The following is a 27,368-nucleotide window of genomic DNA, read 5'->3' on the forward strand; positions in this document are numbered from 1 at the left end:
TTACATGGATCTGAAGTGACTTCATGTGTCAGCTGCCACATTTTTTATGCTTGGTTAAAAGTTTTTGCTTGGGGTGGTAAATATCTAACTCCAAGCAGAATACATAAAATGTACATATAGATTACTTCTCACTTCTATTAGTGGCTTGTGTAAATATTCATAAGAGAAAAAAAGTTTTAGGGAGGAGGAGAGGTGCCAAGAAGACTCACCTGAATCCTGTCGGGCACTCCTGTGCTGTCCATTCGGCTGGCTACATTCACAGTATTCCCCCAAATATCATACTGGGGCTTACGTGCGCCTATGACCCCAGCTACTACTGGGCCAATATTGAGCCCTAGTAAAGAAATAGTATGGAATTAGACATGAGTGTATAAAGTACATCTTATAAGTTATCACTACCAGATCACATATGCAGGAGGATTGCAACTATCTGATTCCTCCCCAGGCATAAACTGACCACAGCTAATTTTTGAATGGCCAACCTTTTGAGGGCTATATGACAAAACGTGCCATGATTCTATGATCAGGTATTATTATAAATGAACAAAGGTTTAAAGCAGACTCCACATGGTGGCTGTAATGTGTGTAGCACTCCTAAGACTTTGAAACATTACCAGTTGAGAGTGAGGTAAATTCATCCAGTGCCACCTTCCCTGGTCTTTGAAATCTGTGATATCAAAGATTTGTGATCTTTGAAATTTGTGATATCTGCATATAAATACCCTACACTGATTATTTCTCTGCCTGCTGTAGCAATTGCAATGCACCACGCTAGATGCTGAATGATTTTTATTACACACACACACACATATATATACATAAAATTTTTATTGTATTTCAATTTGAATTCCATAGAATTCATACGGCAAGTGTTCTTCACAGGCACACTTCGGGCCACCTGAATGAAGCTTGGGGACCACAGTTTGGGAACCCCTGTCCTACACTATCTAACTGCTTCTCAGAAAACTCACTGGAGCTTATTTTTTACTTGATTAAAGTATACTGTATCTTGATATCCAGAATTATGAAGATGAATAACTGTGCGCCAAGAACACTCATGCTCTACACTCAAAATAAAAGATCTATAAAAAATGTTATAAAATCTGCTTGTTTGGCAGACGTTCTCAATTTACACATTACATTCTAAGCTTAGTTGGTCTGTGGAGAGTGGAGCATACCTGGAATAAGAAGCCTCACTCCAGACATCCTTGTGAATCAACCGACTGAACCCGAGGCATTCCCAGTGAAACAGATAAAAATGTAGCATATAAGAAGAGACTTGCTGGATCAGGCCCAAAGGCCCATGTAGTCCAGCATACTGTTCTCACAGTGGCCAGCTTCAAAAAAGGGGCCTGAATGCAAGATGGCTGGCCTTGTCGGTTTTGACTGAGTGGAAGGAAATACGGGTGCTCAACTCAGTTCCTCCCAAACAATGGTGATGGCTCTAGGAATCCCGTAAGAATGAAGTGTCAAGCACCTGTAGGCATGCGGATTGGCCTTACAGGATCAGGTTGAAAGAGCTCTTGCTCCGCCTCCACTTCAAGTGTGTGTGCATATTTCAGATTCAAATATGAAAGACAGTTTTCCAGTGTTCTACACGACAAAACAGTTCTAACAGCCATGCCCTTTCTAAAGCACTAATGTGGGCAGGAAGCTAATTTTGTTTAGCTTTAGATCTTCCCATGTTCAATTGGCTACTAATGTCCAGTTGGGAATGTTATGTAATGGGGTCAAATTTCTGCAGGAAACACGAACAACAGTACCCATCAAGAATACTCCATTAAGTGCTAATTTAATTCAGTAGAGGCAGCACAAATTAACACATGGCATTTGCACTTTTAACCACAGAGGAAATACTCCAGAAGCATAACACCATAACAAAGGCATTTACCTATTTTCATCTGGAAGTTGTTGAACGAATGCTCATTGATGTATTTCATTTGATCCATTAACCTCATTGCAAAGTCAGCCAGGGCCTTGATGTGTGACTTGCCCACTTTGTCATAGGTGGAATCATTGAGGCCTGAAGCAGCCATATATGTGCTGCCTATAGTTTTGATCTTTTCCAGCTGTCGGAACTGGTCTTCGCTTATTATCTGCAGAGGCAACAAAGGAACGAAGTTATTGAAAAGGACACGTGTAAATCAATATAAGGTACACTGTTCGACTGACCCAGATATAAGACCCAGATATGATATGATCATGCACACTGTAGCTTGCATAACACATGTTCTAATGTGCTTCCCATATGAAGAGAAAGTTCATGAACTGTTTTGATCCTGCACATAGACAGGATGGTGTCCTAGACCCTATTTTTGCTTCTTCAAATTGATAAGGACAGAAAAGTAAGATTTTGCACTAGGATGTCAGGTCACGGGATGCAATGCCCCTTCAGTTTGGATCTACATCATGTCCTGGCACGAGTGTATCAGTACTTGCTGTCAGGTGACTGAGTTAGGACCATTTGCACTTTTAACCATAGCTTTCTGAGTAATAAAATCAACAGTGGGCAGTGCCACTGTAACTGGTAATCATAGAGGAGGTAGAACTTTCCTAGGAGCCTCTGCATAATAATAATAATAATAATAATAATAATAATAATAATAATAATTTATTATTTATACCCCGCCCATCTGGCTGGGTTTCCGCAGCCACTCTGGGCGGCTTCCAAAAGAATATTAAAATACATCAAACATTAAAAGCTTCCCTAAACAGGGCTGCCTTCAGATGTCTTCTAAAAGTCTGGTAGTTGTTGTTCTCTTTGACATCTGGTGGGAGGGCGTTCCACAGGGAGGGTACCACTACCGAGAAGGCCCTCTGCCTGGTTCCCTGTCTTCCCTGGTTCCCTGGCCCTCTGCACAAGCATGAGACCATTTCAGCTGACTTGGACAAATTATTGTTTCCACTGCTGCACTTATACAGCCATGGGAGCAGAGCATGAGGTGAGTAAAACGGCTGTTGACCAGGAAATGAAGTCAACAGGCCAGGATACCAAGAACTAGGAAACTAGATCTATAAGCTGAGGAAGGCTTGCAAGCCAGGTAGCTTTCTGGGTCCTACCCATAGCCATGGATGAAGAGTTTATTTAGGAGTGCATTGCATTGTCTGGGCTCAGCAGCACCTTTCAGTATATAGTACTTCATATAGTACTTCTAGGAAAGAAAAGTATAGTACTGTATTTCTATTGATACCTCTGGCATATGAAAGAAATCTAGCACAGAAAACAAAAGTGTCAGAGACGACTGGTGTTGTGTGCATCGGGACAATACAAAAGGGTCAGTCATAGATTCACAGCATTGTAGAGTTGGAAGGGACTCCAAAGGCCATCTGGTCCAACCCCCTGCAATGCCGGAATCAGTTAAACATGAACTAGACCACACTGAGGTTTAACTCTTAAAAAAGAAAAAGAAAACTTGCTCACCTCATCAAAGTCAGCAATGATTTCATTGAGAAGCCTCAAGCATTCCACTCCTTCATTGTTGGCCTCTAACTCTACATAGAATTCTGAGAAGTTGCTGATGGAAGCAAACATGACAGCCACACACTCGCATGACTGGTAATACAGCTCATCATTCCTCCGTTCCTGTGCAAGGAAGTGGGCTGCCACATCCTTTGGCAAGATGTTATGGAGAAGGCGTCTGTTGTAGGCCTGCAATTCCTCCATTTCCTCCTTTTCTTCAGTAGCCTGAAAAGGGAGAGAGGAGGAGAGAGAAAAAGATGCAGTCTGCAACTCAGGTTCATTTATGTGGCAAATGGACTGGAAGCATATACAGTGGACACACAACTTCTGCATGTTTAGCTTGAGTGGTTGCAGCTCTATGGACATGACTGGAAAAAGGGGCGAGGGGAGATACCATAAGGGGGTGGGAGAGCAGGGGGGAAATGCCAGCAATCGCACCCGCCATTGCATTAACCATGGTGCAAGGTGTAGTGGCCTTGAGAGTGTGTGCGCAGCTTTTGGAGACAGAGCAGAGGTGGCTGGATAGACTTTAATGGTTTTTAAAGGGTTGTTTTGACTATGCGATTTTGGCTTTGTGTGCTATACCTGGAAAATAACTCTTGCATAAGTTGCGCATCTATTGTATAAGGCCGTGGTTCCCAACATGGGGCACATGCCCCACAGGGGGGCAATTTGATTTTTAAGGGGGGGAGGCAATTCGAGAATGAGTTATTAACAGTTAATGGCCTTTTAGGCTTCTTCCTCATGAATAGGAGTTCACTTTTTGAACAATAATAATTATATGTCATGGGGGAGGGCATCAGGATTTTAGAGTTGCTTTAGTGGAGCATGGCCAAAAAAAGGTTGGGAACTACTGGTAAAGGTCTAAGATGCAACCCATCAATACATGCTAGCAACAGAATATGATTTTGCACACACTAAGGGTGGCTCCGTCCAAACTATTTGCATGGGATGGATACACACATGCACGGACAGTATTCTTTACAATACAATATAAAGCAAAACTAAGAGCACAATCTTTGTGATCCTCAGCTAAAATTGATACCGTAGGAGTTTCCTTTGTGCTAGCGCTTCTACCTCGATAATTTATGAGCACGGTAAGATAATGCATTAACAGCGTGAATAGCAACTGTTTGCTGATTATAAATGGCATTTTAAAATTACACTCAAAAACACACACCTGAAGCTTCCAGAGGAAATCAAGTCTTGCTGTGGATTCCACTTGCTGCGCATGAAGATACACCGCCAAGACAAAAACAGTGATAACTACGGGAGTCACAATCTTCAAGGCCACCCTGGACACACTTGGAGGACTACGGCGGAAAAGAAAATATATAAATCTCTGGATGTTCTAGGATGCCAGTTGCTAAACTGGAGGAGTACGTATAATTCAAAGCAAGCAATTTCTTGACTTCTTTGTGTAGCAACAGGCTGAGCAAGGGGTGGGCTCTAGCTGCTGACCAATAAAATCCACTGACTATTTTATTCTGTTCAACTCTGAATCATTTAGTTTTTGCTTTTGATGCAGCGTGAACAGCGAAGTCCAGGTGGCCATCTTTTACTCTGCACGAGGCCGCCCCATCAATCTTCATTTTTTGTGTGCTTCAATACCTCTAGAAGTGAGGCACACTGTATCAAAACTGCCTCTTAGGCAAGGAAGGGAGACAAAGGGCCACAGCAGAGTCAATGCATTCCATTACTAAATCATAGGGGATTTGTGAGAGACCACTAGATTCTATTCTTTTCTCCCACTCTCCCTGCCTTTATGAGGTCAAATTCTTCCTACCCTTGAATACAACGAAGGCTAGGTAGCAGTGCTACTAACCAGTGGCGTAGCGTGGGGGGTCGGGGGGGGGGCTGGCCGCACCGGGCGCAACATCGGGGGGGGGCGCGCTCGCACTCGCAGCTCTCTGTCCCTACCTGTTGGGGGGCGCAAATTACTTGCCTTGCCCCAGGTGCTGACAACCCATGCTACGCCACTGCTACTAACTGTGGTTGATGTTAATTTGCATTTCAAGTTTGTTTCAAATTCAAACTCTGGCAAGCATTCAAAATGGTTAACAGTGCTTCAGACAGCAAGGGAGGGGACTTGTGTTTGAGAAGAGAGGGGTGTGCCCATCACATATCCCTTAAGCACCATTAAAGGATGAACCACATTACGTCTGCAACAACCCAAACCCACCAATGGCTGAAGCCATTTTTTAAAGCAACCTCAGGCTACCTGCCCCCTCAGTAACTCACCATGCTCCATTCTCAGTCCCATTGGAAAATACTCTGAAATAGCAAGAGATAGGTTTTAGACGATGTATTAGACTGCTATGCTATATTTATAAATCACTGACTCCATTGCTTTCTTCCCAATTCCACATTTAGTGCCCTCCTATACCGCTAGGAGTATAAGCAATGAGCCAGGAACACCCTGGTTCAGAGCTCAGATTGCCTTATCAAGCAACCATCTTCTAAAGAATACTGAGATAATATATGTGAAGAAGTCTGAACACTAAGATATGATATAAAATTTTTCCTCCTCCTCATTACTATTATGATTATGCTGTTTCCCTTATTTGTTGCACAAGCTGCCTTTTTAATTTTTCAGTATTCTTCCCAGCTGGCAAGGAACTGCTGACTTTGGATTAAAATCAAGGTGTACATTTCACTGCTCCAATGCTATCCAAACAAAAGTGCCTCTCTAATACTTCAGCCAGTTCAAAGGTCCATGTCTCTTCTGGATCACTTGCCTGATGTTAATCAAATGAACATGTGTGCAAAGTACTCCATTTAAATTACAGGGAAGTTGTTTTATATGTCTCTGTGTTCATTGTTCTGAAATGCATGATGGATTGCAGCAACAGGAGGGATCCCTAATGCCCCTTGTGACACTAGAACCAAAGCCTCAAAGCATTCACTTTATTGCAGGTCCTGCTGCAATTTCAATGGAACATGTTTCCAAACATGGTTAAGATCACCATTCTTTTTAAAAAAGTTCTTACACCTACACAGAGTTCCACGGAATCCAGGATGCCACATATTTTAAAATAAAGACATTTAGGATTGAGTGTAATAATCAACTGCTCCACAAAATCAGTGCTACTATTTTTCACTTTGAACACTATGTGGAGCCATAACCACTTCCTAAAATTTTCTTCTACTTGCCTTTCGCTACAGTGAAAGAGGATCGCTTTTTGACTTTGAGCTTGATTATCGTTGAAGTGAGGAGTCAAGGAAAGTTGGCACATTAGATAGGATGTTATAAAACAAAGCTGCCTGGAATTAATTCCTAAGAATTAATTCCCTAACTTGAATTAGGAGATTCAAGTGCAGGGAATTCTGCACTTAGGGAATTCTGCATTGGGGCTGCAGAAAAGAGGAGATAAAACGTGACAAGTTGGAATCTGCCCACATAAAGCTGGATTCTACCCTTTGTTTGCAAATTTACTGTCTCATTCTAGATGGTACTGGAGAAGCAGGGAGTGCCTTGAAATCTAGTTCCTTCATATTTATTCATTTCTTGTATTATTCTTGTATTTTGTCAGAATTTTTTATCCAAGTCGTATCACCAGATCACTCCAGCAGAACCAGATACTTTATAATCCAATTAACATAGCTCCTATAGAATCATAGAATCATAGAGTTGGAAGAGACCACAAGGGCCATCGAGTCCAACCCCCTGCCAAGCAGGAAACTGTTCCAGTTCTTCTGCCCTTTCGTTTTAAATTTTTTATTTTGTTCAGTTTATGAGTCACCTAACAAAGTATTCTCTAGAAAAGAAACAAAGTAAAAACAGACCATAAAATCCGACAGTGACAATTTAAAAACTGCTTTTCCACGTTAACTCTGTTATATCTATCTTACTTACTGACTCACTGAGTCAGTAGAACTTGCTCAAAAGCAGCTGTAGTCTTCCAGCTGAAATTCAGACCCCACATGGCTCCTGCAGGAAGGCCTGGCGCCAGCAGTTAGCCTTGCTGGGCATTGGTTGATTGCCCCAGGGCTTAGAAAGGCCCATCATGGGTCTTAGCATGAGATCCAGGCGGATATATGCAGACACTTCTTGGGGACCAACTTGGCTCCCATCCATGGTAACTGCATAGCCTGCTGCCTCTCTTGAACTCTGAGAAAGGTGACCTGGAAAATGCCAGTGCTGTTGCTGCAGTTTGCTAAAAAAGGCCTTTCAAATTTAGATATTTTTTTAAAAAACCAAAAAAAAAAGCTTTCCTAGATGCCATGGCAAACCGCAGCAGCAGCGGCACAATCAGCTTACCCAGAATTCCCAGCTCTCAAGGACTCTTATTCATCCCAAGGTGGCAAGAAGCTACTACTGAATTAGCCACTACAGTCAGACCTTGGAAGTCGTTCGGAAACCAACGCACCAACCCAATCCTGCCGCCAATTTGAAGCCCCGTCGGATGTTCGGCTTCCAAAAATAATTCACAAACCAGAACACTCACTTTCAGGTTTGTGGGAGCCGAAACGTTCAAGAACCAAGCTGTTCGAAAACCAATTTTGTGTGTGTTTTTAAGGAAGAGGAGGAAAGGGACTGGAGGCATAGCTGCTGCCACAAAGAGAAGGATGAGAGCTCCAGGAGCTCCAGTGTGACAGGAACAGCGGGCATCAGCTGGACTATGCTGAGGGCCCCCTGAGGTTCGACACCAGACCTGCTTGCATGGTTACAATTCTTTTTGGCTGGCAAGAGCACTCTAAGTTTTACCACCAGCCTTTTCTTGGCTTATGTTTTCAGTAAATTTGTATAGGGGTGTGAGAGAAGAGGCATCTGTGCATCTTGCTAATTAGTGTGCATGTCATATACAGAATAGTTAGATGGATCAGACAGATGCCCAGTTAAATTAATATAGGACAATATTCCCTGCATCTGGAAGAGATCTGCACCTAGAATGTGGCGGCTGCATATGTACTAAATACTTCCCACGAGCCGTAAGTGGTTCACCACACAGTAAGACTAACAATAAATGGAGCTTTCAGAGCAAGCAAAGCTAATTTAATGAGTGGTAAGACTGCTGCTCCTAAATTTATTTCTGGGAAAAAGCTGCTTATTTACTCTGCCTTTTTACTGACATCTTGATTGTGAGGTGATGCAAATAATTGCTTTTAAGTGCTCTAATTCAGTCTGCTCCTGGCTTATCAAAATTCCATGCAGTATAAAATGCCTAAAGGATGTTTTGTTTTGAGATTATCCCTTCAAATGACTGCCCCTATCAATTTTATTTTTTATATGAAGGGCAGAAATCACACCTGAGTGGATTAATCAGAATTAAGCAATCCAAAATGGAGAAGGGCAAGGCTGTGGTTCAACCAGAATGGCCTTTTTTTCTTTCTTGTGTTGTTTTATTAACTTAAGAAAAGATCTCATCAAATTGGTTGTTTGGTATGTTTTAAGGGAATTAAGGAAATCATAAGGCATACAAATAATGCCAATAAAAGTAGTGTTGCTTATTAGAGAACAAGCCAAACTCCTACAATGAAAAATGTTTAATGAGTAAATATGTTTAAAAGGGAAGATATGTGTTAACATTCAACACAACTAAGGCACTAGCCTCCTACTTGATGCAAAATATACATGTTTGGTCCTTATCTGAGAGCGCAACAGTCATGCAGATTATGACATTCAAATTCTAGATACCAGCAAAACAGAACCAAGAGCAAGAACTAATAGAGGGTTCTTAAATAACTTCCAGTGTTAACTCACTTGTTGATGCTGCACACTCTTTCTGTTTACATAAAATTGTTTTCATGGACTCATTGACTTGGTTTTCCCAAGCAGCAAATGATGCGGTGAACCTGTTTCTGGACTATTCCACTCTAGACCCTGGGTAGGGGCCTCACATGACTGAATGCCCCTCCCATAAAACAATAAAACCGTACACATAAAAAACTGGCTAGGCAAAAACCCTTGACTTCTTAAACTCCTATGTGCAAGTTTTACTTTTTTAAACTGAAGTGTGTCCAGTCATGTGAGAACTTACTGGTACTCCGAAATGGTATAGTCCAGAAACAGTCTACTTCCTCACCTGCTTTACTAAAACTTCAACTTGGTGACCTTTCTCTCGGTTTATATATTAAAAAAAACTTACAAAGGTTTAAGGGTAACTTACATGGCATTGGCTGTGACCAGAAGATCTGCATTATCGAAGAGGGTAAGCCCTGGCACTTCCACAATAAGGACATATGTAAATTCAATAATCAACATCAAAATGAGTTTCCCAATGCAACTGATCTGAAGGAACACAGAGCAGGCCAGGAGGCTCAGTAAGACACTGTAGGTAAAATACTGCAAGAGGAGGGATTGGGAAGCAGAAGAGGAGTGGAGGGAGGAAGAGAGAGCAAACGGGAGTCAAATCAGTAAAGGACAGCAAACATCAATTAAGCAGTGCTGCAAGAATGAGGTTACACATCAACTTATTTTAATTCTTCTTCTTTTGCTATGTCACATGTCAGTTAATATAAGGCTCTGAACAACTTTGGTTGAGGGTACCTTAGGTCCAGCGTGCCACTGAACATCCTTCAATGGATGCTTATACTGGGACTGGCACATTTGTCTAGCTGGGCTTCCAGCAGGCCCACACAATGCCTGACCCACCAAGCCTCAGCAGCAGTTTAGTCCTCTGGGAGTTAAAAGTCCACCTTTTATTCTGTAAGGTATGTGCATGCATGCCTATTTGAATGTACATACATCATATATGCATATGTGTTTAATGCATCTTTGTTTTCATTAACTTGTAATTTTGTGTGACAGCTGTCAGCTGCTCCAAAGTCAATTCTACGTAAGATGCATAATGAAGGTGGCATTGCGAACTCATAGAAACCACCTCAGATCAAGACTTGTATTTTTCAAATGCCACTCCCTTTAAAAGTTTGTTTAGGTCAGAAGGTCAGCAATTCGAATCCCAGCGATGGGGTGAGCTCCTGTTACTCAGTCCCAGCTCCTGCCAACCTAGCAGTTTGAAAGCACGTCAAAGTGCAAGTAGATAAATAGGTACCACTCTGGTGGGAAGGTAAACGGCATTTCCGTGCGCTGCTCTGGTTTGCCAGAAGTGGCTTAGTCATGCTAGCCACATGATGGAAGCTGTCTGAGGACAAACGCCGGCTCCCTCGGCCTATAGAGCAAGATGACTGCAGCAACCCCAGAGTCGTCAACGACTGCACTTAATGGTCAGGGGTCCCTTTACCCTTTACCTTTAAGTAGCTGGGCTAGAAAGAATCTCTACCTGGAAAAAGATCTCTACCTGAAGACAATGGAGAGGAGCTGAAAACAGCTGAAACAGACAACAGTGGGCTAAGTGATTAACTGTCTCATTCAGCATAAAACAGGGCCACTTATAGTTTGTACGAATTAAAAAACTTAAACACACCCACCTCTGGGAAATTGCAGCTTGGCTGGGAGCTGGCACATAATCCTTGTACTGTCCCCAGGCTGTAATTGGAGGCAGAGTAGCTAATATGGCACATGTTCACCTCACGTGGGGTGATGTTATACTCTGCAGCCACACAATCACGGAGATCCACAGTGCTGCAAGTGAACTGGCAGAAAGGAAGTGATTAACAAAACAAACAAACAAAAAAAGGCAAGGAAAAGAGAAAACAGCTAACTACAATGGAATGTACTCAGGGCAGAGATGCATTAAGAGACGGTTCTCTGCACAATGGCAAAGTGGCCCAGCACAGATGGCTCTTGGGCCTGACAATATAAACCACCAGTTAAACAGCGGCGGCTGTAATGACTGCTTTAGCAGGTATGCAAAACATCATCTACCTCTTCCCACATCCCAAGTATTGTCTAACCCATCTAATTACTATACCATGAAACTGGAAGTGCTCCATTTACAGGTGAAACAATTAGCATTGCTTTAATCCTGTCTATTTTAAAGACATAATATTGGCCAACGCACTGGAAACATTAAGTTGTAACCATGACTGGTTAGAAGAATTAGGAAAATTACTGAGCCCACGCCTACTTTTATTTCATTGGTCACACATACACCAGGAGCTATGCTTTCTGTTGTACCCTACAGCTTCTGGGCACTGATAGGTCAGTGATGCTAAATAAAAGTAACAACCAGTGTAACATACCATGTTGGCAAAGGCTGAGAGGAAAACCAATACAATGGTAAAGACCCCAACTATGGTGTTGTTGGTCCTGGACTGAACAATCTTCCTTGAGAGAGTCTGGAGTGGAGCTGGAAAAAGCTGGTCAAAAAAGAGAAAGCAAGATGTTTGAAATCATGATTCTGGATAAATATCTTGCACACTAAAGAACAATACACATTAGAAAGTACAAAAGCTGACATGCCAGATCACTGAACATCTGTCTTCCTCTAGGTAATTTTCGGAGCAGAAAGGCTAAATGCATAATTGCTTGGCTAACTTGTCATACTGACTTGCTGCTCCCTGATTAAAATAATGGTTTCTAAATCAGAACCAGAAAGAATGGTGTGCAAAACAAAACAAAACATCCGATTCTGATCTCAGAATAAATGGATATATAAACATGCATTTTGAAATAACCTGTTTTGCTTCCAAGATTCTAGCTAGAATTGAGTTTTATCTTCATGTCACCTCTTACTATGACAATAGGTAGAACTGCAGCAGTGAATTGTACAGTAGTCAATAACACTGGCAAATGTCTTCAAACTTCCAAAGGCACCAGAGATTTGAACATTAAAGCCCAGCTGCATCAGATCAAAGACCTATCTAGTCCACCATTCTGAATTCACAATGCCTATGGAAAACTCATAAGCAGGACCCAAGCTAAACAGCACTGTCCTGCTCATGATTCCCCAGCAACTGTTACTGCCTCTGATACTGGACGTAATGCATAGCAATCATGACTAGCATTCATGGATACTCTCCTCCTCCATGAATTTGTCTAATCACCTTTTGAAGCCCTTGGAGTTTGGCTTGTACTGAATCTTGTGACCCTCTGGGATCTACAAAAATTTATCTACTCTACAGGAGCTGTTCAGGAATCATCAACTTCAACTAAATTAACTCTAAATGGTATTTGGCTGACCAGTGAGTTTGGGATCTTGGAGATTATCTTCCGATATTAAGTTTTAACCTGGTGAGTTCAGGGGAGCATATTTTCCTTCACTTGCTTCCCGCACATCTTCCTCCAATAGGTTTTTGTTTGTGGCTCACCCCACCCAGGCACTCAAATCTCCTGTGCAAGGAGATAACAAGGATACATTTCTAGAATTCAGATGTTTGAGTTCTGTAAAACTAAAAGGCTTCCCTACTGTTAATTTCGCCTCATCAAAATGCTCCCCAATTCAATCCCTAGAGATAAATCTGAGACACAGACAAATAGCAGCTCAAATATGCATCATTATCATTGCACCAACTAGGCTTCTAAGTGGTTTCTTTTTTAAAAGAAGACAGTGAGAAATGGCTTGTGTATTGCTTTTTTAGCAATGACTAACCACGCCAGCCTCTTCCTTTTTGCTCCCCCCCCTTTTTTATTGCACGGTTACAAGAGTTGCATTTTGCTTCCTACACAAGCACAATTATGAAGCTGTTTGATGAACAGGAGAGCTGATTAGCTGGTGCCTATTACAAAAGGAGACAGATACAACTTGTGACAATGCTGTGCCTCTTTTAAGCTGCTGCCTTCACCTGCGTCCATTACAGAACCATCTAAAATCACTGGACCAGATTTTTTCTTTGGTTGGGGTGGGGAGGGGGGATATCATCTATCATACCAGGCACTGACATAATAAAAGATAGCAATAAACTGTAAGATGATAATAAAAATCTAGCAATGTTCTTCCAAGTGGTTAAATTAAGCTTGTAAGTAGTTCTCAATACGACAGATGAATCACAGTCAAACATCACCCTATTCTACACAGACAAGGAGAAAGTTTAAATTATGTGCAGCATGAGGTGCAGGCTTTTCATACTACCTCTGCCTGCACAAATTTTTTTTTTAGAGTACTGTAAGGATTTTCAGCCTAATCAGACTCCCATCAAGCTCTGAAGCAAGGACCGGATAATTACATATTTAGAATTTTACATATTTATGTAATACAGAAATTCATCCAATCCCAAATTTGGAAAATGTCAGCATTTGAACTGCTTTCTTCTATTTGAGAACCTAACTGCTCGTTATTTGACTATCTGGAAACCATTTTTCAAAATGGTCTAGCTGAAGTAGAAAAACCCAGATTTGTTGGCAAAGAATATGTTATGCAATGTATGAAAAACCATTTGCTCATAAACATTTACCTTTCATTGCCCTGGAATGTGGAATACAAAATCTGAGGTCATAAACCACTAGTCAGGGATGGAAAAGCTCCAGCCTGTGGACCAGGTCTGACCTGCCAAGCCTCTCCCTTTTGCCCATGAGGCTGTTTTTCCCAAACCAGGCACACCTGCCTCACACCTGGTATCATATGTGATGTCAGTTGTGGGGCAGGTAGAGGCACAACTGGATCAGCTGCAGAAAGCAGGACAGAACTCCCCACACAAGGAGTGATGCACAAGGAGTTCAATCTCACGGGTTCAGCTACTTTGCAGGGTGCAGGGTACTTCCTGCATGCACATCAGCTGATGTGCAGGGTGTTCAATTCTCCTTGGATATTAACCTGCAAAGTTCTTACCTGGCCCTACCCACAGAAGGCCGATATTTTTAAAAATCCAGCATTGGAAACTCTAAGAAGCAAATGACAAGAATCAATGACTGATATTGTTATAGAAATGAAATAAGTAGAGTCATGATGGTAAGAAGCAATGAACCTTACAGGACAGGCCTTGCAATCTAGTTATGACCTTTGTTGAAATTTACACAGGACACCCAAATCACGCAGCAGCAGGGGGCAAACAAAAACGAATCAATATAGAAGGTATAAAATTCCTAACTGTCACACTCTAGTTTTGTTCACACATAACAATAAGCTATTGGTGTTTAGCAAGCCATGAATGAACCACAAGTTGTCCCATGACTTGTTCTGTGTAAACTTGTTTTGTTTTTCAGATGTTCTTGCCTCAGGCCTTTGTAGGTTGGTGAGCCTCTGAGATGAAGTAGCCAAACAAACTATGGTTAAGGAAGAGTGCTGGATATGCATATAATACCAAGTCATAGTTAAAGCAAGTCAAAGTTTGTGAGTAAACAACAAAAAATGGCTTCAGATCATGGATTGTCGGCAGTAAACAAACCAAAGCTAGGTCACTGGACAGTGTTTGAATGATCAAACAAACCATGGCTTAGAATTATATGCAAACCAACTACTATGCTCAAGCAGGCTGCCCTCCCCATCACTGATCACCTACGCATGTTCTTAAACTGGACAAGGGAACACTAGGATTAACATGAGACACCAACAAACTGGTTAAATCTCTTAAGAATAAGCATAGTCTAAGCACAAAACCTAGTTATTCTCTTTATGACACCTTTAAAGAGTATGTTTTCAATTAGCAAACCAGACTGTATTTGAAATAGAAGCTAATTTCCTACAAATAGCAGCCTATCTCAGAAATGTGGAAGCTGAGTCAGAATGGGTCATCAAGAAGTTCAGTACTGACAGCAATAAAATACTTTTGGATGCTAGGGCAATAGTTCAGAGCCTAAGCACTGAAATCAGCAAACCAAGGCAAAATAAAGGTTATAACTATAGCTGTATGATTTGTCACTAGGTATTTCATGAGTCACTACTAGTCACTTTTCCATTAGCTAGTTGTTTTTTTTCTTACTGGAAAGAAATTCAAACAGCATTCCAAGTACTGACAATGCTTTATAGAGTACAAAAAGGCAAGGGACTCTGTGTAATAGTGTTCTGCTCCTACTTAAGGGAGGCTGTTGCTCAGCCATGCTATTTCAGGAAATTTGGAGCAAGGTGTTATTAATATGCTGATGATCCCCAGCTCTATTTCCTCATTCCATCTGAATCAGGAGAGGCAGTTCAGGTGCTAGACCAGTGATTGGAAGTGGTGATGGGCTGGGTGTGGGACAATAAATTGAAGCAAAATCCCAATAAGACAGAAGTATTATGTGTTCCAAGTTCTCTGGTTCAAGGGGAGGGGGGGAGAGGGCCTCTTCTCAAAAGGTTTACACTCCTCTGGAAGGAGGGGGCTTGCAACTTGGGGGTACTCTTGGTTCCAACATTGTTACTTGAAACTCAAGTGGCCTAAGTGACTAGAAGGCCTGTTTCCAGCTCTGACTGGTTCACCAGCTCTAGCCTTGGTCCTTCGTGACTCAGCCCCTGTACTCCATGCTTGGGTACCTTCAATCCTGAAACTTCAACTGGTTCAAAATGCAACAGCCAATTACTGGCTGAGGCTCCATTCAAGCCCCTATAACAACTATGCTGGTTAATAGTTAGTTTCCATTCACTTTGTTGTTTAGAGCCCTAAAATGATGTAGGAGCCAATTAGCTTATCGGCTCCTTACCTACAGACTGTCAGATGTTAAGATGAGCAGAGGAGGCCGTCCTGGCAGTTCTGACAGAAGTACACAGAATGATAACCCAAGAGAGGGCTTTCTCTATGTCAGCCCATAAATTGTGGAATTCCCTTCCCACAGAGGTGTCTAGCATCATCATGGAATAGCTATCATTGTTTGCTGTATGTATTACTTGGTCTTACACACACACACACACACACACACACACACACACACACACACACACAGGATGCATCCTATTTATCTGATTGAAAATTGTTTTTACTGGATTTAATATTGCATTTTTATATTGTTGTAATCTGGGACCTTATGGTGAAGGACAGTTAAGAGATCCAAAATCCACAGCAGGGCAATGTCTTTATGAAGACTAATCAAATTGCCACACAATAGTGAGCAAATCATCACCCACTTGCCAGAGAATAAATCCCATTGAACTAAATGGGGCTTACTTCTGAGTAGACACACATAGGATTATACCATCAAATTATTACCACTCACCTTTACGCAGGAGTAGATGACTGAAACAAATATTACTGTGGTGAGGATCACAAAACAGGTCAGGTAGAATGCCAGCATAAACACAGAGCTGAAACCAGAAAACACAGCCATGTGAGATGAGTGTAACAAATGAAAGTAGGCATAGTAGAGTCATTGGAAGAGAGGATAAAAAACCACAATATCACTGTTCTCTTTATGTTAGCTTAGAAATATAGGAGGAAGCACCACCCTCCTGAAATAACAGCTCCAACAGTGAAAAAAGAAAAGGTTTATGATTAAGAGTGGGTCAATCCACAAGTTGGTAGTGAACAAAACTGGATGGCAGCTTAGTAAATTTGAGAAAGAAATATTTGCAACCCACTGTAATCATTTCACACTGTTCTTAATCAGTATGTTACATTATATTCCAAAATCCAGATACAATTTTCATTCTCATTGGTTCTATTTAAAATGATCTAAAACATCTAAAGATGCATTATTTGTCGAGCATTTGAAAAACAACAACAGAAAAATGAAAAACAGAGCAAACACCCAAAGAAATTCTGGCCACTTCCTTTGCATCAATAACCTAGTTCATACACCACAGTAAGCCATAATTAACAACTTGCTGTGAGTGCACAGATCATTCTACTATGTTCCTTTCATAGTGTGAGAGCAGGAGCAACAAACCACAATATTTACCTGAGCATTGCATCTGGATCATGGATTGTTGTTGGTTTTACTCAAGAACAAATCTTCTCTTTGGAGATTACATTTCTCCTGAGGGGCAACGTGTAGCTTCAAATTGGGAGTGGGGGAAAGCAGAATTTCGTTTCTACAAACCACCACCCCATAGCTATTTCCCCAGTCTAATTTGGCCTCTCTGCCTTGTGTAGCTGTCTAGAATATAAAATAAAAGGGATCGGATTCTGGATCCCCCAGCACCAGGTCTACTTTGGCCCTTAGATGTGTGAATGACTTTTGCATCAACGTGCATCTATAAATTAATTATGACTATTGAGTATAACTAAAAAAAGTGTTTACATGTTGTTGTTTTACTGCTATCCAAGCTAATTGATCATCAAACCATGTAGCATTCCATTTTTTTGTGAAGTCCTTGGAATTTTTATATGTGTTTTAAATGGAGGGGGCTTGCATGTTGCAATAAATTCTACCTCCACCGTCAAGACGCATTATGCCTCTGTAAGCCAGTTGATAAGAATTACAGACAGGCAAAATGCTGTTGCACTTGTGACCTGCTTGTGGGCTTCCCAGAGGAATCTGGCTGGCCACTGTGAAAACAGGGTGCTGCACTATGAGGGGCTACTGGCCTGATTCAGTAGGTTCTTCTTATGTTTGCATTAAGTGTAGTAGAGGTATGAAACTTGGCTGGTATGGGAAGGGGCCACTAGGGGCGCATCGGAAGATGGCTGACAATAATATCTCTCCGACCCACACGAGGTAATTAGGAGGCTGTGACGGGAGTAAATAGCCTCCCTACCCCCCCCAAGGTTGGGGGGGGCTGCCCTTGCCTGCTGTGCCCTATACCACTCCCGAATTTGTGGGGATGGGGGCACTAGGCACAATCCTGTGGGATTTCGGCGCTCCTGGACGCCGTCTCTGATCCGCGCCGCTAGCTACAAGAACTTCAAAAGAAACAATTAGGATGAAGCGAATGCACATATTTCAAGGAAGGAGGGGGAGTAAAGACTGCTAACAGAAGAGATCTCTGATAAAACAAGACGAGTCGGAGGAACAAGAATAAATCATGAGAAGATACGCCAAGACTCGGTATGGCAAAGGGACTGATGGGGGGGGGGACTTTCCTTTCTTTCCTCTATGTGATTAAACAAGAACCACCCCCCTTACAAGTCAGAAATGTCGTTTTAATGACTTAAGCTGTGGATTTAAGACTGTGTGGAGATAAATTTTCTAACCAAAGCATGTTTTAAGAAGATTGTGGAATGTATAAGAGCTTTGGAATGATGCAGTTAAAAATACCGTCGCCATGTTGGCAAGCTCTGTCGGAGGACTTGAGTCTGGGAGGAGGAATAGAGCTGCTTTTGTATTGTGTGTGAGACTCCTCAGAGGGACTCAAGAACGACAGTTTGCGAGATAAATGATGGAAAGAGCGATGTTATTTATGAAAGCAATGATATATGGAAACCATCTCGATATGAGGATTGGGCGAACGGAAAAATTCACACAGGATTACAATTGGGGTTTATCTGCTTAAGGAGATTATCAGAAGAGATCATAAAGAAAAAAAGAAAAAATATATACGAACAAGATGAGATGTGGAAACAGCAAGATAAGACTGGATAGAATTATGAACTTTATCTGGACTGATTTGGATATTAACTCAGCAGCAAGAAGATGATCAGAATCCCCCTTCGGAACTTGAAATATGGGTCCCCTCAACAAAAATTTAAAATTCGGCTTTGTAATTTGGAATTTATGTGATGTGATTTGATTTGATTTGATTGGTCGGTTAATAAAAATTATTTTTTTTAAAAAAATAAACTTAGCTGGTATGTCACATTAGTGGAAGGGAACTGTTTCAACGGTGCACAGAACACTAGGTAAAATCAGACAGTTCTGTCTCTTTCTTCATCTCCCCTCCTTGCACCCTTCCAATTTTGAAAAAAGGTCCAGTGTGTGGCCCAGTTGCATTGGTTAAAATATTTTAACTGAACAGTGAGTGGCACAGCAATGACAGTGACTTTTGCCACCTCAGCACAGAAGGTGGGGCCAGGACCTGGTAGTGCCAGAGCATGGAGGAAATATTTTCTCTTGTGCCAGTACTGATACCTATGTATTGGGTAGATCGGTTTCCCAGCTACCATATAGAATCCAGGTTATATGGGTTTGTTCAGAGTAATACCTCCACTTCAATTCAGAACACCATTGCCATGTTTATGAGTGAAACATTTCCATGTTACCTTATTATTAAAAACAACAAACAAACAAACAAAACCGGCTCACCCTTCCCTTCCTATTGCTCAACCTCATCCATAATTCAACAACAATCATTATCACGCATGGTAACATTAAGGCTAACCACATGAAAGCCAGCTGGGTTTCATGCTCTTCCCTGACTACAAAGAGCATTTCTACTTGCTAATATATTCATCAGGCTTTTGTGGCTTTCCTGATGATTGTAATAAATTTATCACTGCCATTTTGCTGAGAGTTTTCATTTCTGGACCCTTCCATGCTTTTGGTAAGTATCTCATGGACATTTACAGTACTCAACACACAAATATCCATTGCCACACAATGTCACAAACATTGAACTGGTTCAGACATAATGATTTCAATCCAATAATCCATGGTTTGGGGGCCAAGAATGATCTCTCCTTGAGTACCTAATTTCAATGAAGTTTTCTTAAACTAGTTTGAACCAGGAAACTGTTTAAGTGCTGCTTACAAAGCAGAAGTCTTCCTTGAACCCAGACATGCAAAGAGAGGAGAGAAGAGGAAGCATGTGGGCATAAGCCTCATTCTTTGTCTGATGAACTATAGTTTACAAGACCAAGATGGTTATGTCTGAATTGAGCCATCTTATATGTATAATTTGGTTGTCCCAGCAGTTCTTAGAGAATATTTGCACTACAGACAAATATTTACACTACAAATAAAAAGCAAATGAAGCAATGAACCTCTAAAATACACAGCTGAGCAATACCTTTATTAAGACCAATTAAAATGCCACAAAATAATGGCAAAACATTTGAGTTCTCCAGAACATTTAATCAGGTAAAAAGTTACACAAAGCAGGGGGGAGGGGGAAATGTACCATAATCAGGTTGGATATTGCAGCCATAAGGTAAGTTTTTATATTTAGCTCCTTCATCAAGTCTCTGCTAGGTGTTACAGTTATCAGGCTACACGCCCAGGATTCTGGGATAAAGACTCAAGGGCTTCTTCCTATTTTTAATTTTGCCGATATAAAGACTGAAGTGTTTGTCTATTTCTTGCTCTCTGCCTAACTAGGAAGCTTTGTCAACATCCAGTCTAAATTTTTTACTTCTTAATTTTCCCTGTATTTCACCCCACCCCTCACCCCAGTTTTGTGTGGCATATTGCCTGATGAAGAGTTCTGGATAACCAAAAAGAGTGCAGATAAATCAGTTTAATATTGTTGCATGCCACCCCAATCTCCAAGTGGTCCTGTGAGAAAGAGTTAGTGGCTGTCTAACAGAGAATTGCGAGTGTCCTCAACAAACCACAATTCCTAGAATTCTCCAGCAGTGGAAGTAATGACAGCATTATTGCTTTAAAGCCAAAGTAAGTTTGCAGGGTAAGTTTAGCTGGGAAAATGACCTCTCCAAGGATTTGTCCTAAAGCTCAGACTTGATGGCTTTCACCTTCCCCACAAAGCTGTTAGAGCAAAAGTGAAAATTAGCTGCTAATCGTTTTTTGCAGTGTGTATTTTGATTCCGGACTCTAGACATGGCTGCCAAACTACTGTTAACACCTCTGCTATTTTGAACCACCACTAAGTAGAAAGCTGGCCTCTTTACACTACAGTTTTATTATGGGTAAAATTATAACTAGAGTCCTGCTTCACAGTCTACAACCCTGTGAACTGAATTACAGTAAGATGTGCCTGGGATTTCCAGTTTCAGCAAATAATACTTTAGTTTACATTGCTACATTTTTGTGGCTATCTTTGCATTCTCCAATATAACCGAAGTCTTATCATCAGGCAGCTTCCAAGATCACGTTGTTCTGGATTGCCTTAGCAACATCCAGACAAACTACCATGCCTGAAGCACATGATGCTTGAGGGCTTTGCCAAGATGAGCCCTGGATCCAGCTCAAATCTAATCCACTTTCTTTTTCTCCTGGCACTACAGAGACCATCAGGGAAACAGCATCATATCATTGATGCAAACAGACACATACTTGGGAGGGAGAGGGTCTTGCTGCTTGCATACAATTTTCCACTGTCCTGGCAGCAGTCCCCATTCCTTGAAAGAATATACTGCTTACGCTGTTATAGCACAATTCCCTGACTTACCTTTCTTGTTGCTCTTATGGCGTTTGGGAGACAAGAAGTGAAGGGTACTAAGAATTATCAAAGTGATGAAATCTGTAGGTGCTCATTGCAAGGGGTGTGTAGGCAGATCACTTGCCTGTGAGGATGACCCAGTATATGGTTGTTGCTTGAGATCTTTCTTAAAAGCAAACTCTGGAGCCAGCCCAACTTCTGCCATATTTGTTACTTAGCTAAGACAACTAGAAATGATTATATATATATATATATATATATATATATATATATATGGGTAGTTATGCAATGTGTAATATGTTACACTGAATCTTTAGGCAGTGGGTGGAAATCAATGTTGAACAATTACAATTATTCAGTCAGAACAATAATTTCTGCTTGCCATACAGAACAATCTCCCCTCTCCCCACCCTATGTGCTGCTCTAGGAGTGTAATCCTAGGATCCACAAAGTCCTGGCACCTGAAGACACATGTAGCACATAATGGAAAGTCATTCCAAAGTAAAAATAGCTTCAAAAAATTAAAAATGTTTCTTGGTCAGAAAGGAAAACTGGAAAGTCTGCTTCATCTGTAAAAAAAGCCAACAGCAATGCAGACCTTGCCTCAGCAATAGATGCTTTCCCAACATTACATAAGATGGGTGCGTTGCACCTTCAAGGAACATGGCAAAGGTCCCTATTCCTGTGATTACTGGGCCATTTCTGTAAAAGCTCAGAAAAGGCACAAATCCTGTAACAGTTGTGATTACTGAAGAATAATGGAAATCACAGACCTCTGATCTAAAGCCTCAGAGATGCTGAGCTAAGCCAGAAAGAATAAATTTAGTAGCTTTTAATCACACATTAAAGTGAAGAGATCAACCTAAATTTAGCTGCAAGCCTCTTTTTTGATTTCTCTTCAGTTTTCCTAGATGGAGCCGTCTAAATTTTAGATTACATGTTTTTGGCTCCCGTTGCTTTGTGGAACTGATTTTCTGCCTCTCCTTGCACAGTGCTTTTTCTTTAGCCTCGAAGAAGAACAAGCCAGGATGATAAAAGCAGCAGTAAAAGGCCTAAGAAGTTTCATATGTGGGGGGTGGGGGGGACACGGTGACTTCAGCCACATCTTGTTTCCTGCCACTAACTTTTCCATCCTTTTCATCTCCACACTCCCTTACCTCACCTCACATTGCTTCCCTGTCACTCTCCTGAACCCAGCTTCTTGGTGGAATTGCAGCCACCTTTACTGCTGATAATGCAAAACTCCAATATGTAGTCCAAAAAACTTGCATAAAAAACCAGTCTACTCATACCATTTCTCCATCAATATTTTAAGATCCAGAAGATGACAAACAATACCATGAGCGGAAAGAGAAAGGTCATGGACTAAAACATTTGTACCAAAGGACAAACAGCAAAGCAGGAAATAACTTATTAAAAAAAATAATTAGTAAACATAAAAGTGATTTGTTTCAAAGCATCAAATAACACATTTTAGTTTCAATCTTGGTTAAAACTGAACCAAGTGGATCAATAACAGAATTCGAACAATTGATATAGATACTTATAACACTTGCAAGTAAGGGAAATAGTATCCAAAATGCATAAACTACTCAGAGTCAATACCACAATGGTATCAAAAACCTTTGCGGAAAAGATACTGGAGAAACAAGTTGATCAGGAAAAAATGGAGTCAATGTGGAATAAATACTACTTAAAATTGCTTTAATTAAAAAAAAGCAAATGGAGAGGTTGTACCTCTGAATAAATAACACAGCCAGCCTTCATTGCTGAAAAGGATATATCAGTATAAGAATATTTTATGCTATACATCATGGGGGAGAGTTATTTGGTTGTTTCTGTTTTTATTTTGATTATGTATTCTGTGTTGAGCAAGTTTAGGCGTTATGGTCAAAGCTGCATGCATGTTATTTATGTTCATGATTCATTTCGAATGCAGGTGTTGAGTTTTCTACTTGCGCATAGAGTACAATGTTGCAAAGCGTAGTACCCTAGATAAGCACCCACAGGGTCTTTTCCTGTGATATTTATGTGAAAATAGACTAAATCATATTTCTCAAAGGCAGAAATAAATAGACATAAACTATAATATTAGTAACAACCAATATTACATTACAATACCAAAGGAAATGAATGTCAACAATGAGCACTGCAGTTTGCCACACAGCCACACATTATGGCAAAGACTTTTACTTCACTTTAGTGCAAAGAATCCAGGGATAGTAAAAAGGAAGATGGATTGTGCAAGGGAAGATATAAAGATCTACTCACTGTGGCACAATTGTGATTTGAACAAAGCAAATGAAGAGGAAGACTATGGAGGCACAAGCCACATATGCACCAAATCGATCGTCCACCTGTTTGGAGTACTGCAAGGAAAGAAACCATGTGTTAGATAGTGAATTCTCATGTTATAGCCCCTTTCTGAATCTTGCATTTCTTAACAGATTTGCCTCTGCTCTTATTGCTGTGTTGTCAGCTTGACAGTGGTAAAGGTAAAGGTACCCCTGCCCGAACGGGCCAGTCTTGACAGACTCTGGGGTTTGTGCGCCCATCTCACATCTATTGGCCGGGGGCCAGCGCTGTCCGGGGACACTTCCGGGTCACGTGGCCAGCGTGACAACGCTGCTCTGGCGAGCCAGAGCCGCACACGGAATGCCGTTTACCTTCCCGCTGGTAAGCGGTACCTATTTATCTACTTGCCCCCGGGGGTGCTTTCGAACTGCTAGGTGGGCAGGCGCTGGGACCGAGCAGCGGGAGCGCACCCCGCCGCGGGGATTCGAACCGCCGACCTTTCGATCGGCAAGCCCTAGGCGTTGAGGCTTTAGCCCACAGCGCCACCCTATAAAATGGAAATAAACTGATACTACCTTTATAGGCAATTACTACAAATTCATATATTAGATAGGAGGACACATATCTCACACAAAATACCCAGTGCTAAGATCACCTTCTTCAAACATCTGCTGAAGGTTTCCTTCACTAGTGCCTCTCCTAGAGAATATCAACAAAAAAGGGCTGCTTGCAGGCAATTTTTTAAACAAACTCAGAAACTAAAAGGGAAAAACTATGAAAAAATGTGTAGAAGCATTCTTATTAGGAATGATGAATTCTGAGATCTCATGTAACATTGTAGATATATGCAAAGTTTCAAGAAAAGCAGCTCATCAGTTCTTCCTCACCTGTTCAAATATGTTCATGGCCCAGGACCAAATGCAATAAAGCAATTGGAAAAGCAGCTGAAATTAATTTACAAATACTGTCTCCCAATACACCATATCTGGCAACATGCTTTTTGCTATCTAGGAGACATCTGAGAAGCATTGGTATGTAAAAAGAGGCCAAAGTTCTTTAGTAGGGCAATATAAATTTATTAAGTATCAATGTTTAGACTGGGGAAGAAGAAGAAAAAACAGAAGATTATTGATGCCGGAATACAAATGACAATGGCAGACTGAAATCATTAAAAAGGCTTCCCAAATTGTGTGAGAAGTGGGGACTAGGGGTTGCAATTTAAAGCTTAAAAAAAAAAAGGTGTGTGGAAGAAGACTGTGAACCTCTCTACCTCAGCTGAATACCAAAGGGAATTTTTACCCACTCTCCCCAATGGGCTCCAATACTGGAAATGAAAGAGCTGAGGGGGGAAAGCAGCTTTCAGAGAGATTGAGGGGGGGCAAAAGCAGTGGTTTTTTGGGGGGGGTCTATGCATCTGATTCACATGCCTCTCTTGAACTTTAAACCATGCCCCTTGCTTTACAAATGATTTGCACCGATTCAGATTTTACAACTTTAAAGTTTAAGGATACAGATTTGTCACCATCATCTGTGTGGTTTCATTCTTAACTGACCTCCACAGACACACCTCTTCTTGAGGAATATTACCTTCTTCTCCAAGTCAAGTTCCCTGAATGTTAAGAGAAACTTGCGAACGTGTTCAGAACGTAAGCGGTCAATACTCCTTGCATCAATGGCGCGGCCTAGAAACTCATCCACTTCATCTTCCGGATTCATGCTTTCCTGGATATTCCTATAAAGCAGAGACCAGTCAGCCTGGGTATTTACACCAGAAGAGCCTTCAACAATGTGTCACCCAAAGGATGAATCAGTTCATCACTTTTGCCTATTGCAAGCCTACGCTGGGTTTCTACTGACAGTCTGAAGGAAGAATTCTACTGTCATTTTGGAAACATGAATTTATTCTGCAGCAATGTAGGCGGCATTTGTAATTCTACGTAAGGCTGCCTTTCCAAGCTTCATCAGTGCCCTATAAGCCTTCACATTATGCTGACCCTAAAGGAGAACCCAGTGACAACTTATGAAACTGCAATCTTTTGGGTTTCATGAATTGCAGTAAGCATCTCCCTTTACTGTTATTTGCTATCAGGAAATTTACAAGTGGTACCTTCCAGTGTATCTTCACCTGCTAACAGCAGTGGCCAGACACACATCCTTCAGGATTCTCTAAGCTGCAAAAATGGTCCTTCTGTATACTGCAGGGCTCACCAACCATGCAGGGACCACATTGCTTTCTCAGTGCTGCTGATTTGACGACTTCATATGAAAGAAGTCAACCTGACTGTAGCAGATCATACTGAAGACAAACACCTAGGTTTCTTTTGTCAGCCTCTTGAACTACAGAGGGAAGCTACAGTATTAACCTGCCTGCCTTCAGAAATAGTATTACTGACCTCTTTAGAAGCCACACTCATAACTACAGAATACATTCAAGGGATCTTTGCACATCTGATAAGAAACAATGCCCTGTAAACCCTGTGAGGAAAAAGGTTCTATTTTGTCACCTTATTCAGAAGAGCTCCGTCTCAAAGGAAACAAACTCAAAATCCCCATACCCAAAGGTAAATAATTCAGTTTTACCTCATGGCTGCTGTACACCCCTTATGAATGGTAGGTAGTATCAATTTTTTTAAACTTGTTGATGATTTTATGTTCATAATTCATAGTTCAAATAATAAGACCAAATGTATTATGCTATCACGATTTATCACACCCAAAGTAAAGAATTCCAGCTCTTTTCACAGTCAAAATCTAATATTTGCTATGGGAAAACTGAAATAGTATAAGCCTTGGATAGCGAGTTAACCATGTTAAAAATATCATTGAAATTCGTCTTAAGAAAATTAAAGTTCTTTTATTAAGAAATGAATGAGCAACCTAGTTAGGGATCTCTACATTTTAAAAACTAGCTCTGTTTCCAAGAACATAAGAAGAACATACTGGATCAGACTGATGGATCATCTAGTCTACCATCCTGGTCTCACAGTGGCCAACCAGATGCCTGTGGGAAACCCGCAAGCAAGATTCTCGCACAAGAGCACTCTCCCCTTCTGTGGCTCCCAGTAACTGGCATTCAGAAGTGATACTACCTCCAACTGTGGAGGCAGAGAACAGTCACCATGGCTAGCAGCCATCAATAGCCCTACCCTCCATGAATTTGTACAATTCTCTTTTAAATCCATCTAAGTTGGTGCCCCGGGGGGCTGCACAAGAAGGTAGCTGTTTGTCCCCCAAGGAATGGATCCCTTCTAAGGGAATGTTTCCCGCTACCTCAAGACACCGCTCTTCTTCCCCAACACCTTCATTCTTCCTGACAGCAGGGGAACTATCAATATATATAGGTGGTAGGGTGCTTTATATCACCCACTGATTTGGAAGCGGGGGTGACATTAAAAATCTCACCCACGTCACATGGAAGAGAACCTATAACATTCTACCTCACATCCTTTGCAGAGACTTCAAAGCTATTTTACCTCTGTGCCATGAATGTTCTCATTTAGCACAAGCCATGTTTTAATAAAATGGCAGCAAACAACTGCACAGCCCAGATCTTGAATTATTCACCTCAGATTTTCATAGCCAAACAAACTTCACTTGGTCTCTAATAAAAATGCTGCTTTAACAAACACCCTTAATTAGGCAACTGGTGATAAATTTGGAGTTCTCTGTCTCCCATCCCACTACTGCCTTATATAACTCATTTCTGAAAT

The 27,368-nt window shown here is 41.2% G+C and overlaps 1 protein-coding gene across 4 annotated transcripts in view; it reads right to left on the reverse strand.

Annotated features, from left to right (window-relative positions):
• Nucleotides 1-27,368, reverse strand: part of ADCY5 (adenylate cyclase 5) — a 189,597-nt gene that overhangs the window by 3,691 nt on the left and 158,538 nt on the right. For all 4 annotated transcript variants that reach the window (XM_082235103.1, XM_082235102.1, XM_082235101.1 and 1 more), the window contains 11 exons: nt 25,246-25,390; nt 23,635-23,732; nt 16,368-16,455; nt 11,546-11,662; nt 10,832-10,996; nt 9,571-9,746; nt 5,702-5,734; nt 4,641-4,773; nt 3,422-3,685; nt 1,892-2,096; nt 210-334 (listed from right to left, as the gene is read on the reverse strand). In XM_082235103.1, coding sequence (XP_082091229.1) covers nt 210-334; nt 1,892-2,096; nt 3,422-3,685; nt 4,641-4,773; nt 5,702-5,734; nt 9,571-9,746; nt 10,832-10,996; nt 11,546-11,662; nt 16,368-16,455; nt 23,635-23,732; nt 25,246-25,390 — 1,549 coding nt within the window. The remainder of the gene's footprint in view (nt 1-209; nt 335-1,891; nt 2,097-3,421; nt 3,686-4,640; nt 4,774-5,701; nt 5,735-9,570; nt 9,747-10,831; nt 10,997-11,545; nt 11,663-16,367; nt 16,456-23,634; nt 23,733-25,245; nt 25,391-27,368) is intronic.

Source organism: Podarcis vaucheri (assembly GCF_965113315.1).
Source record: "Podarcis vaucheri genome assembly, chromosome: 1".
Classification (NCBI taxonomy): Eukaryota; Metazoa; Chordata; class Lepidosauria; order Squamata; family Lacertidae; genus Podarcis; species Podarcis vaucheri.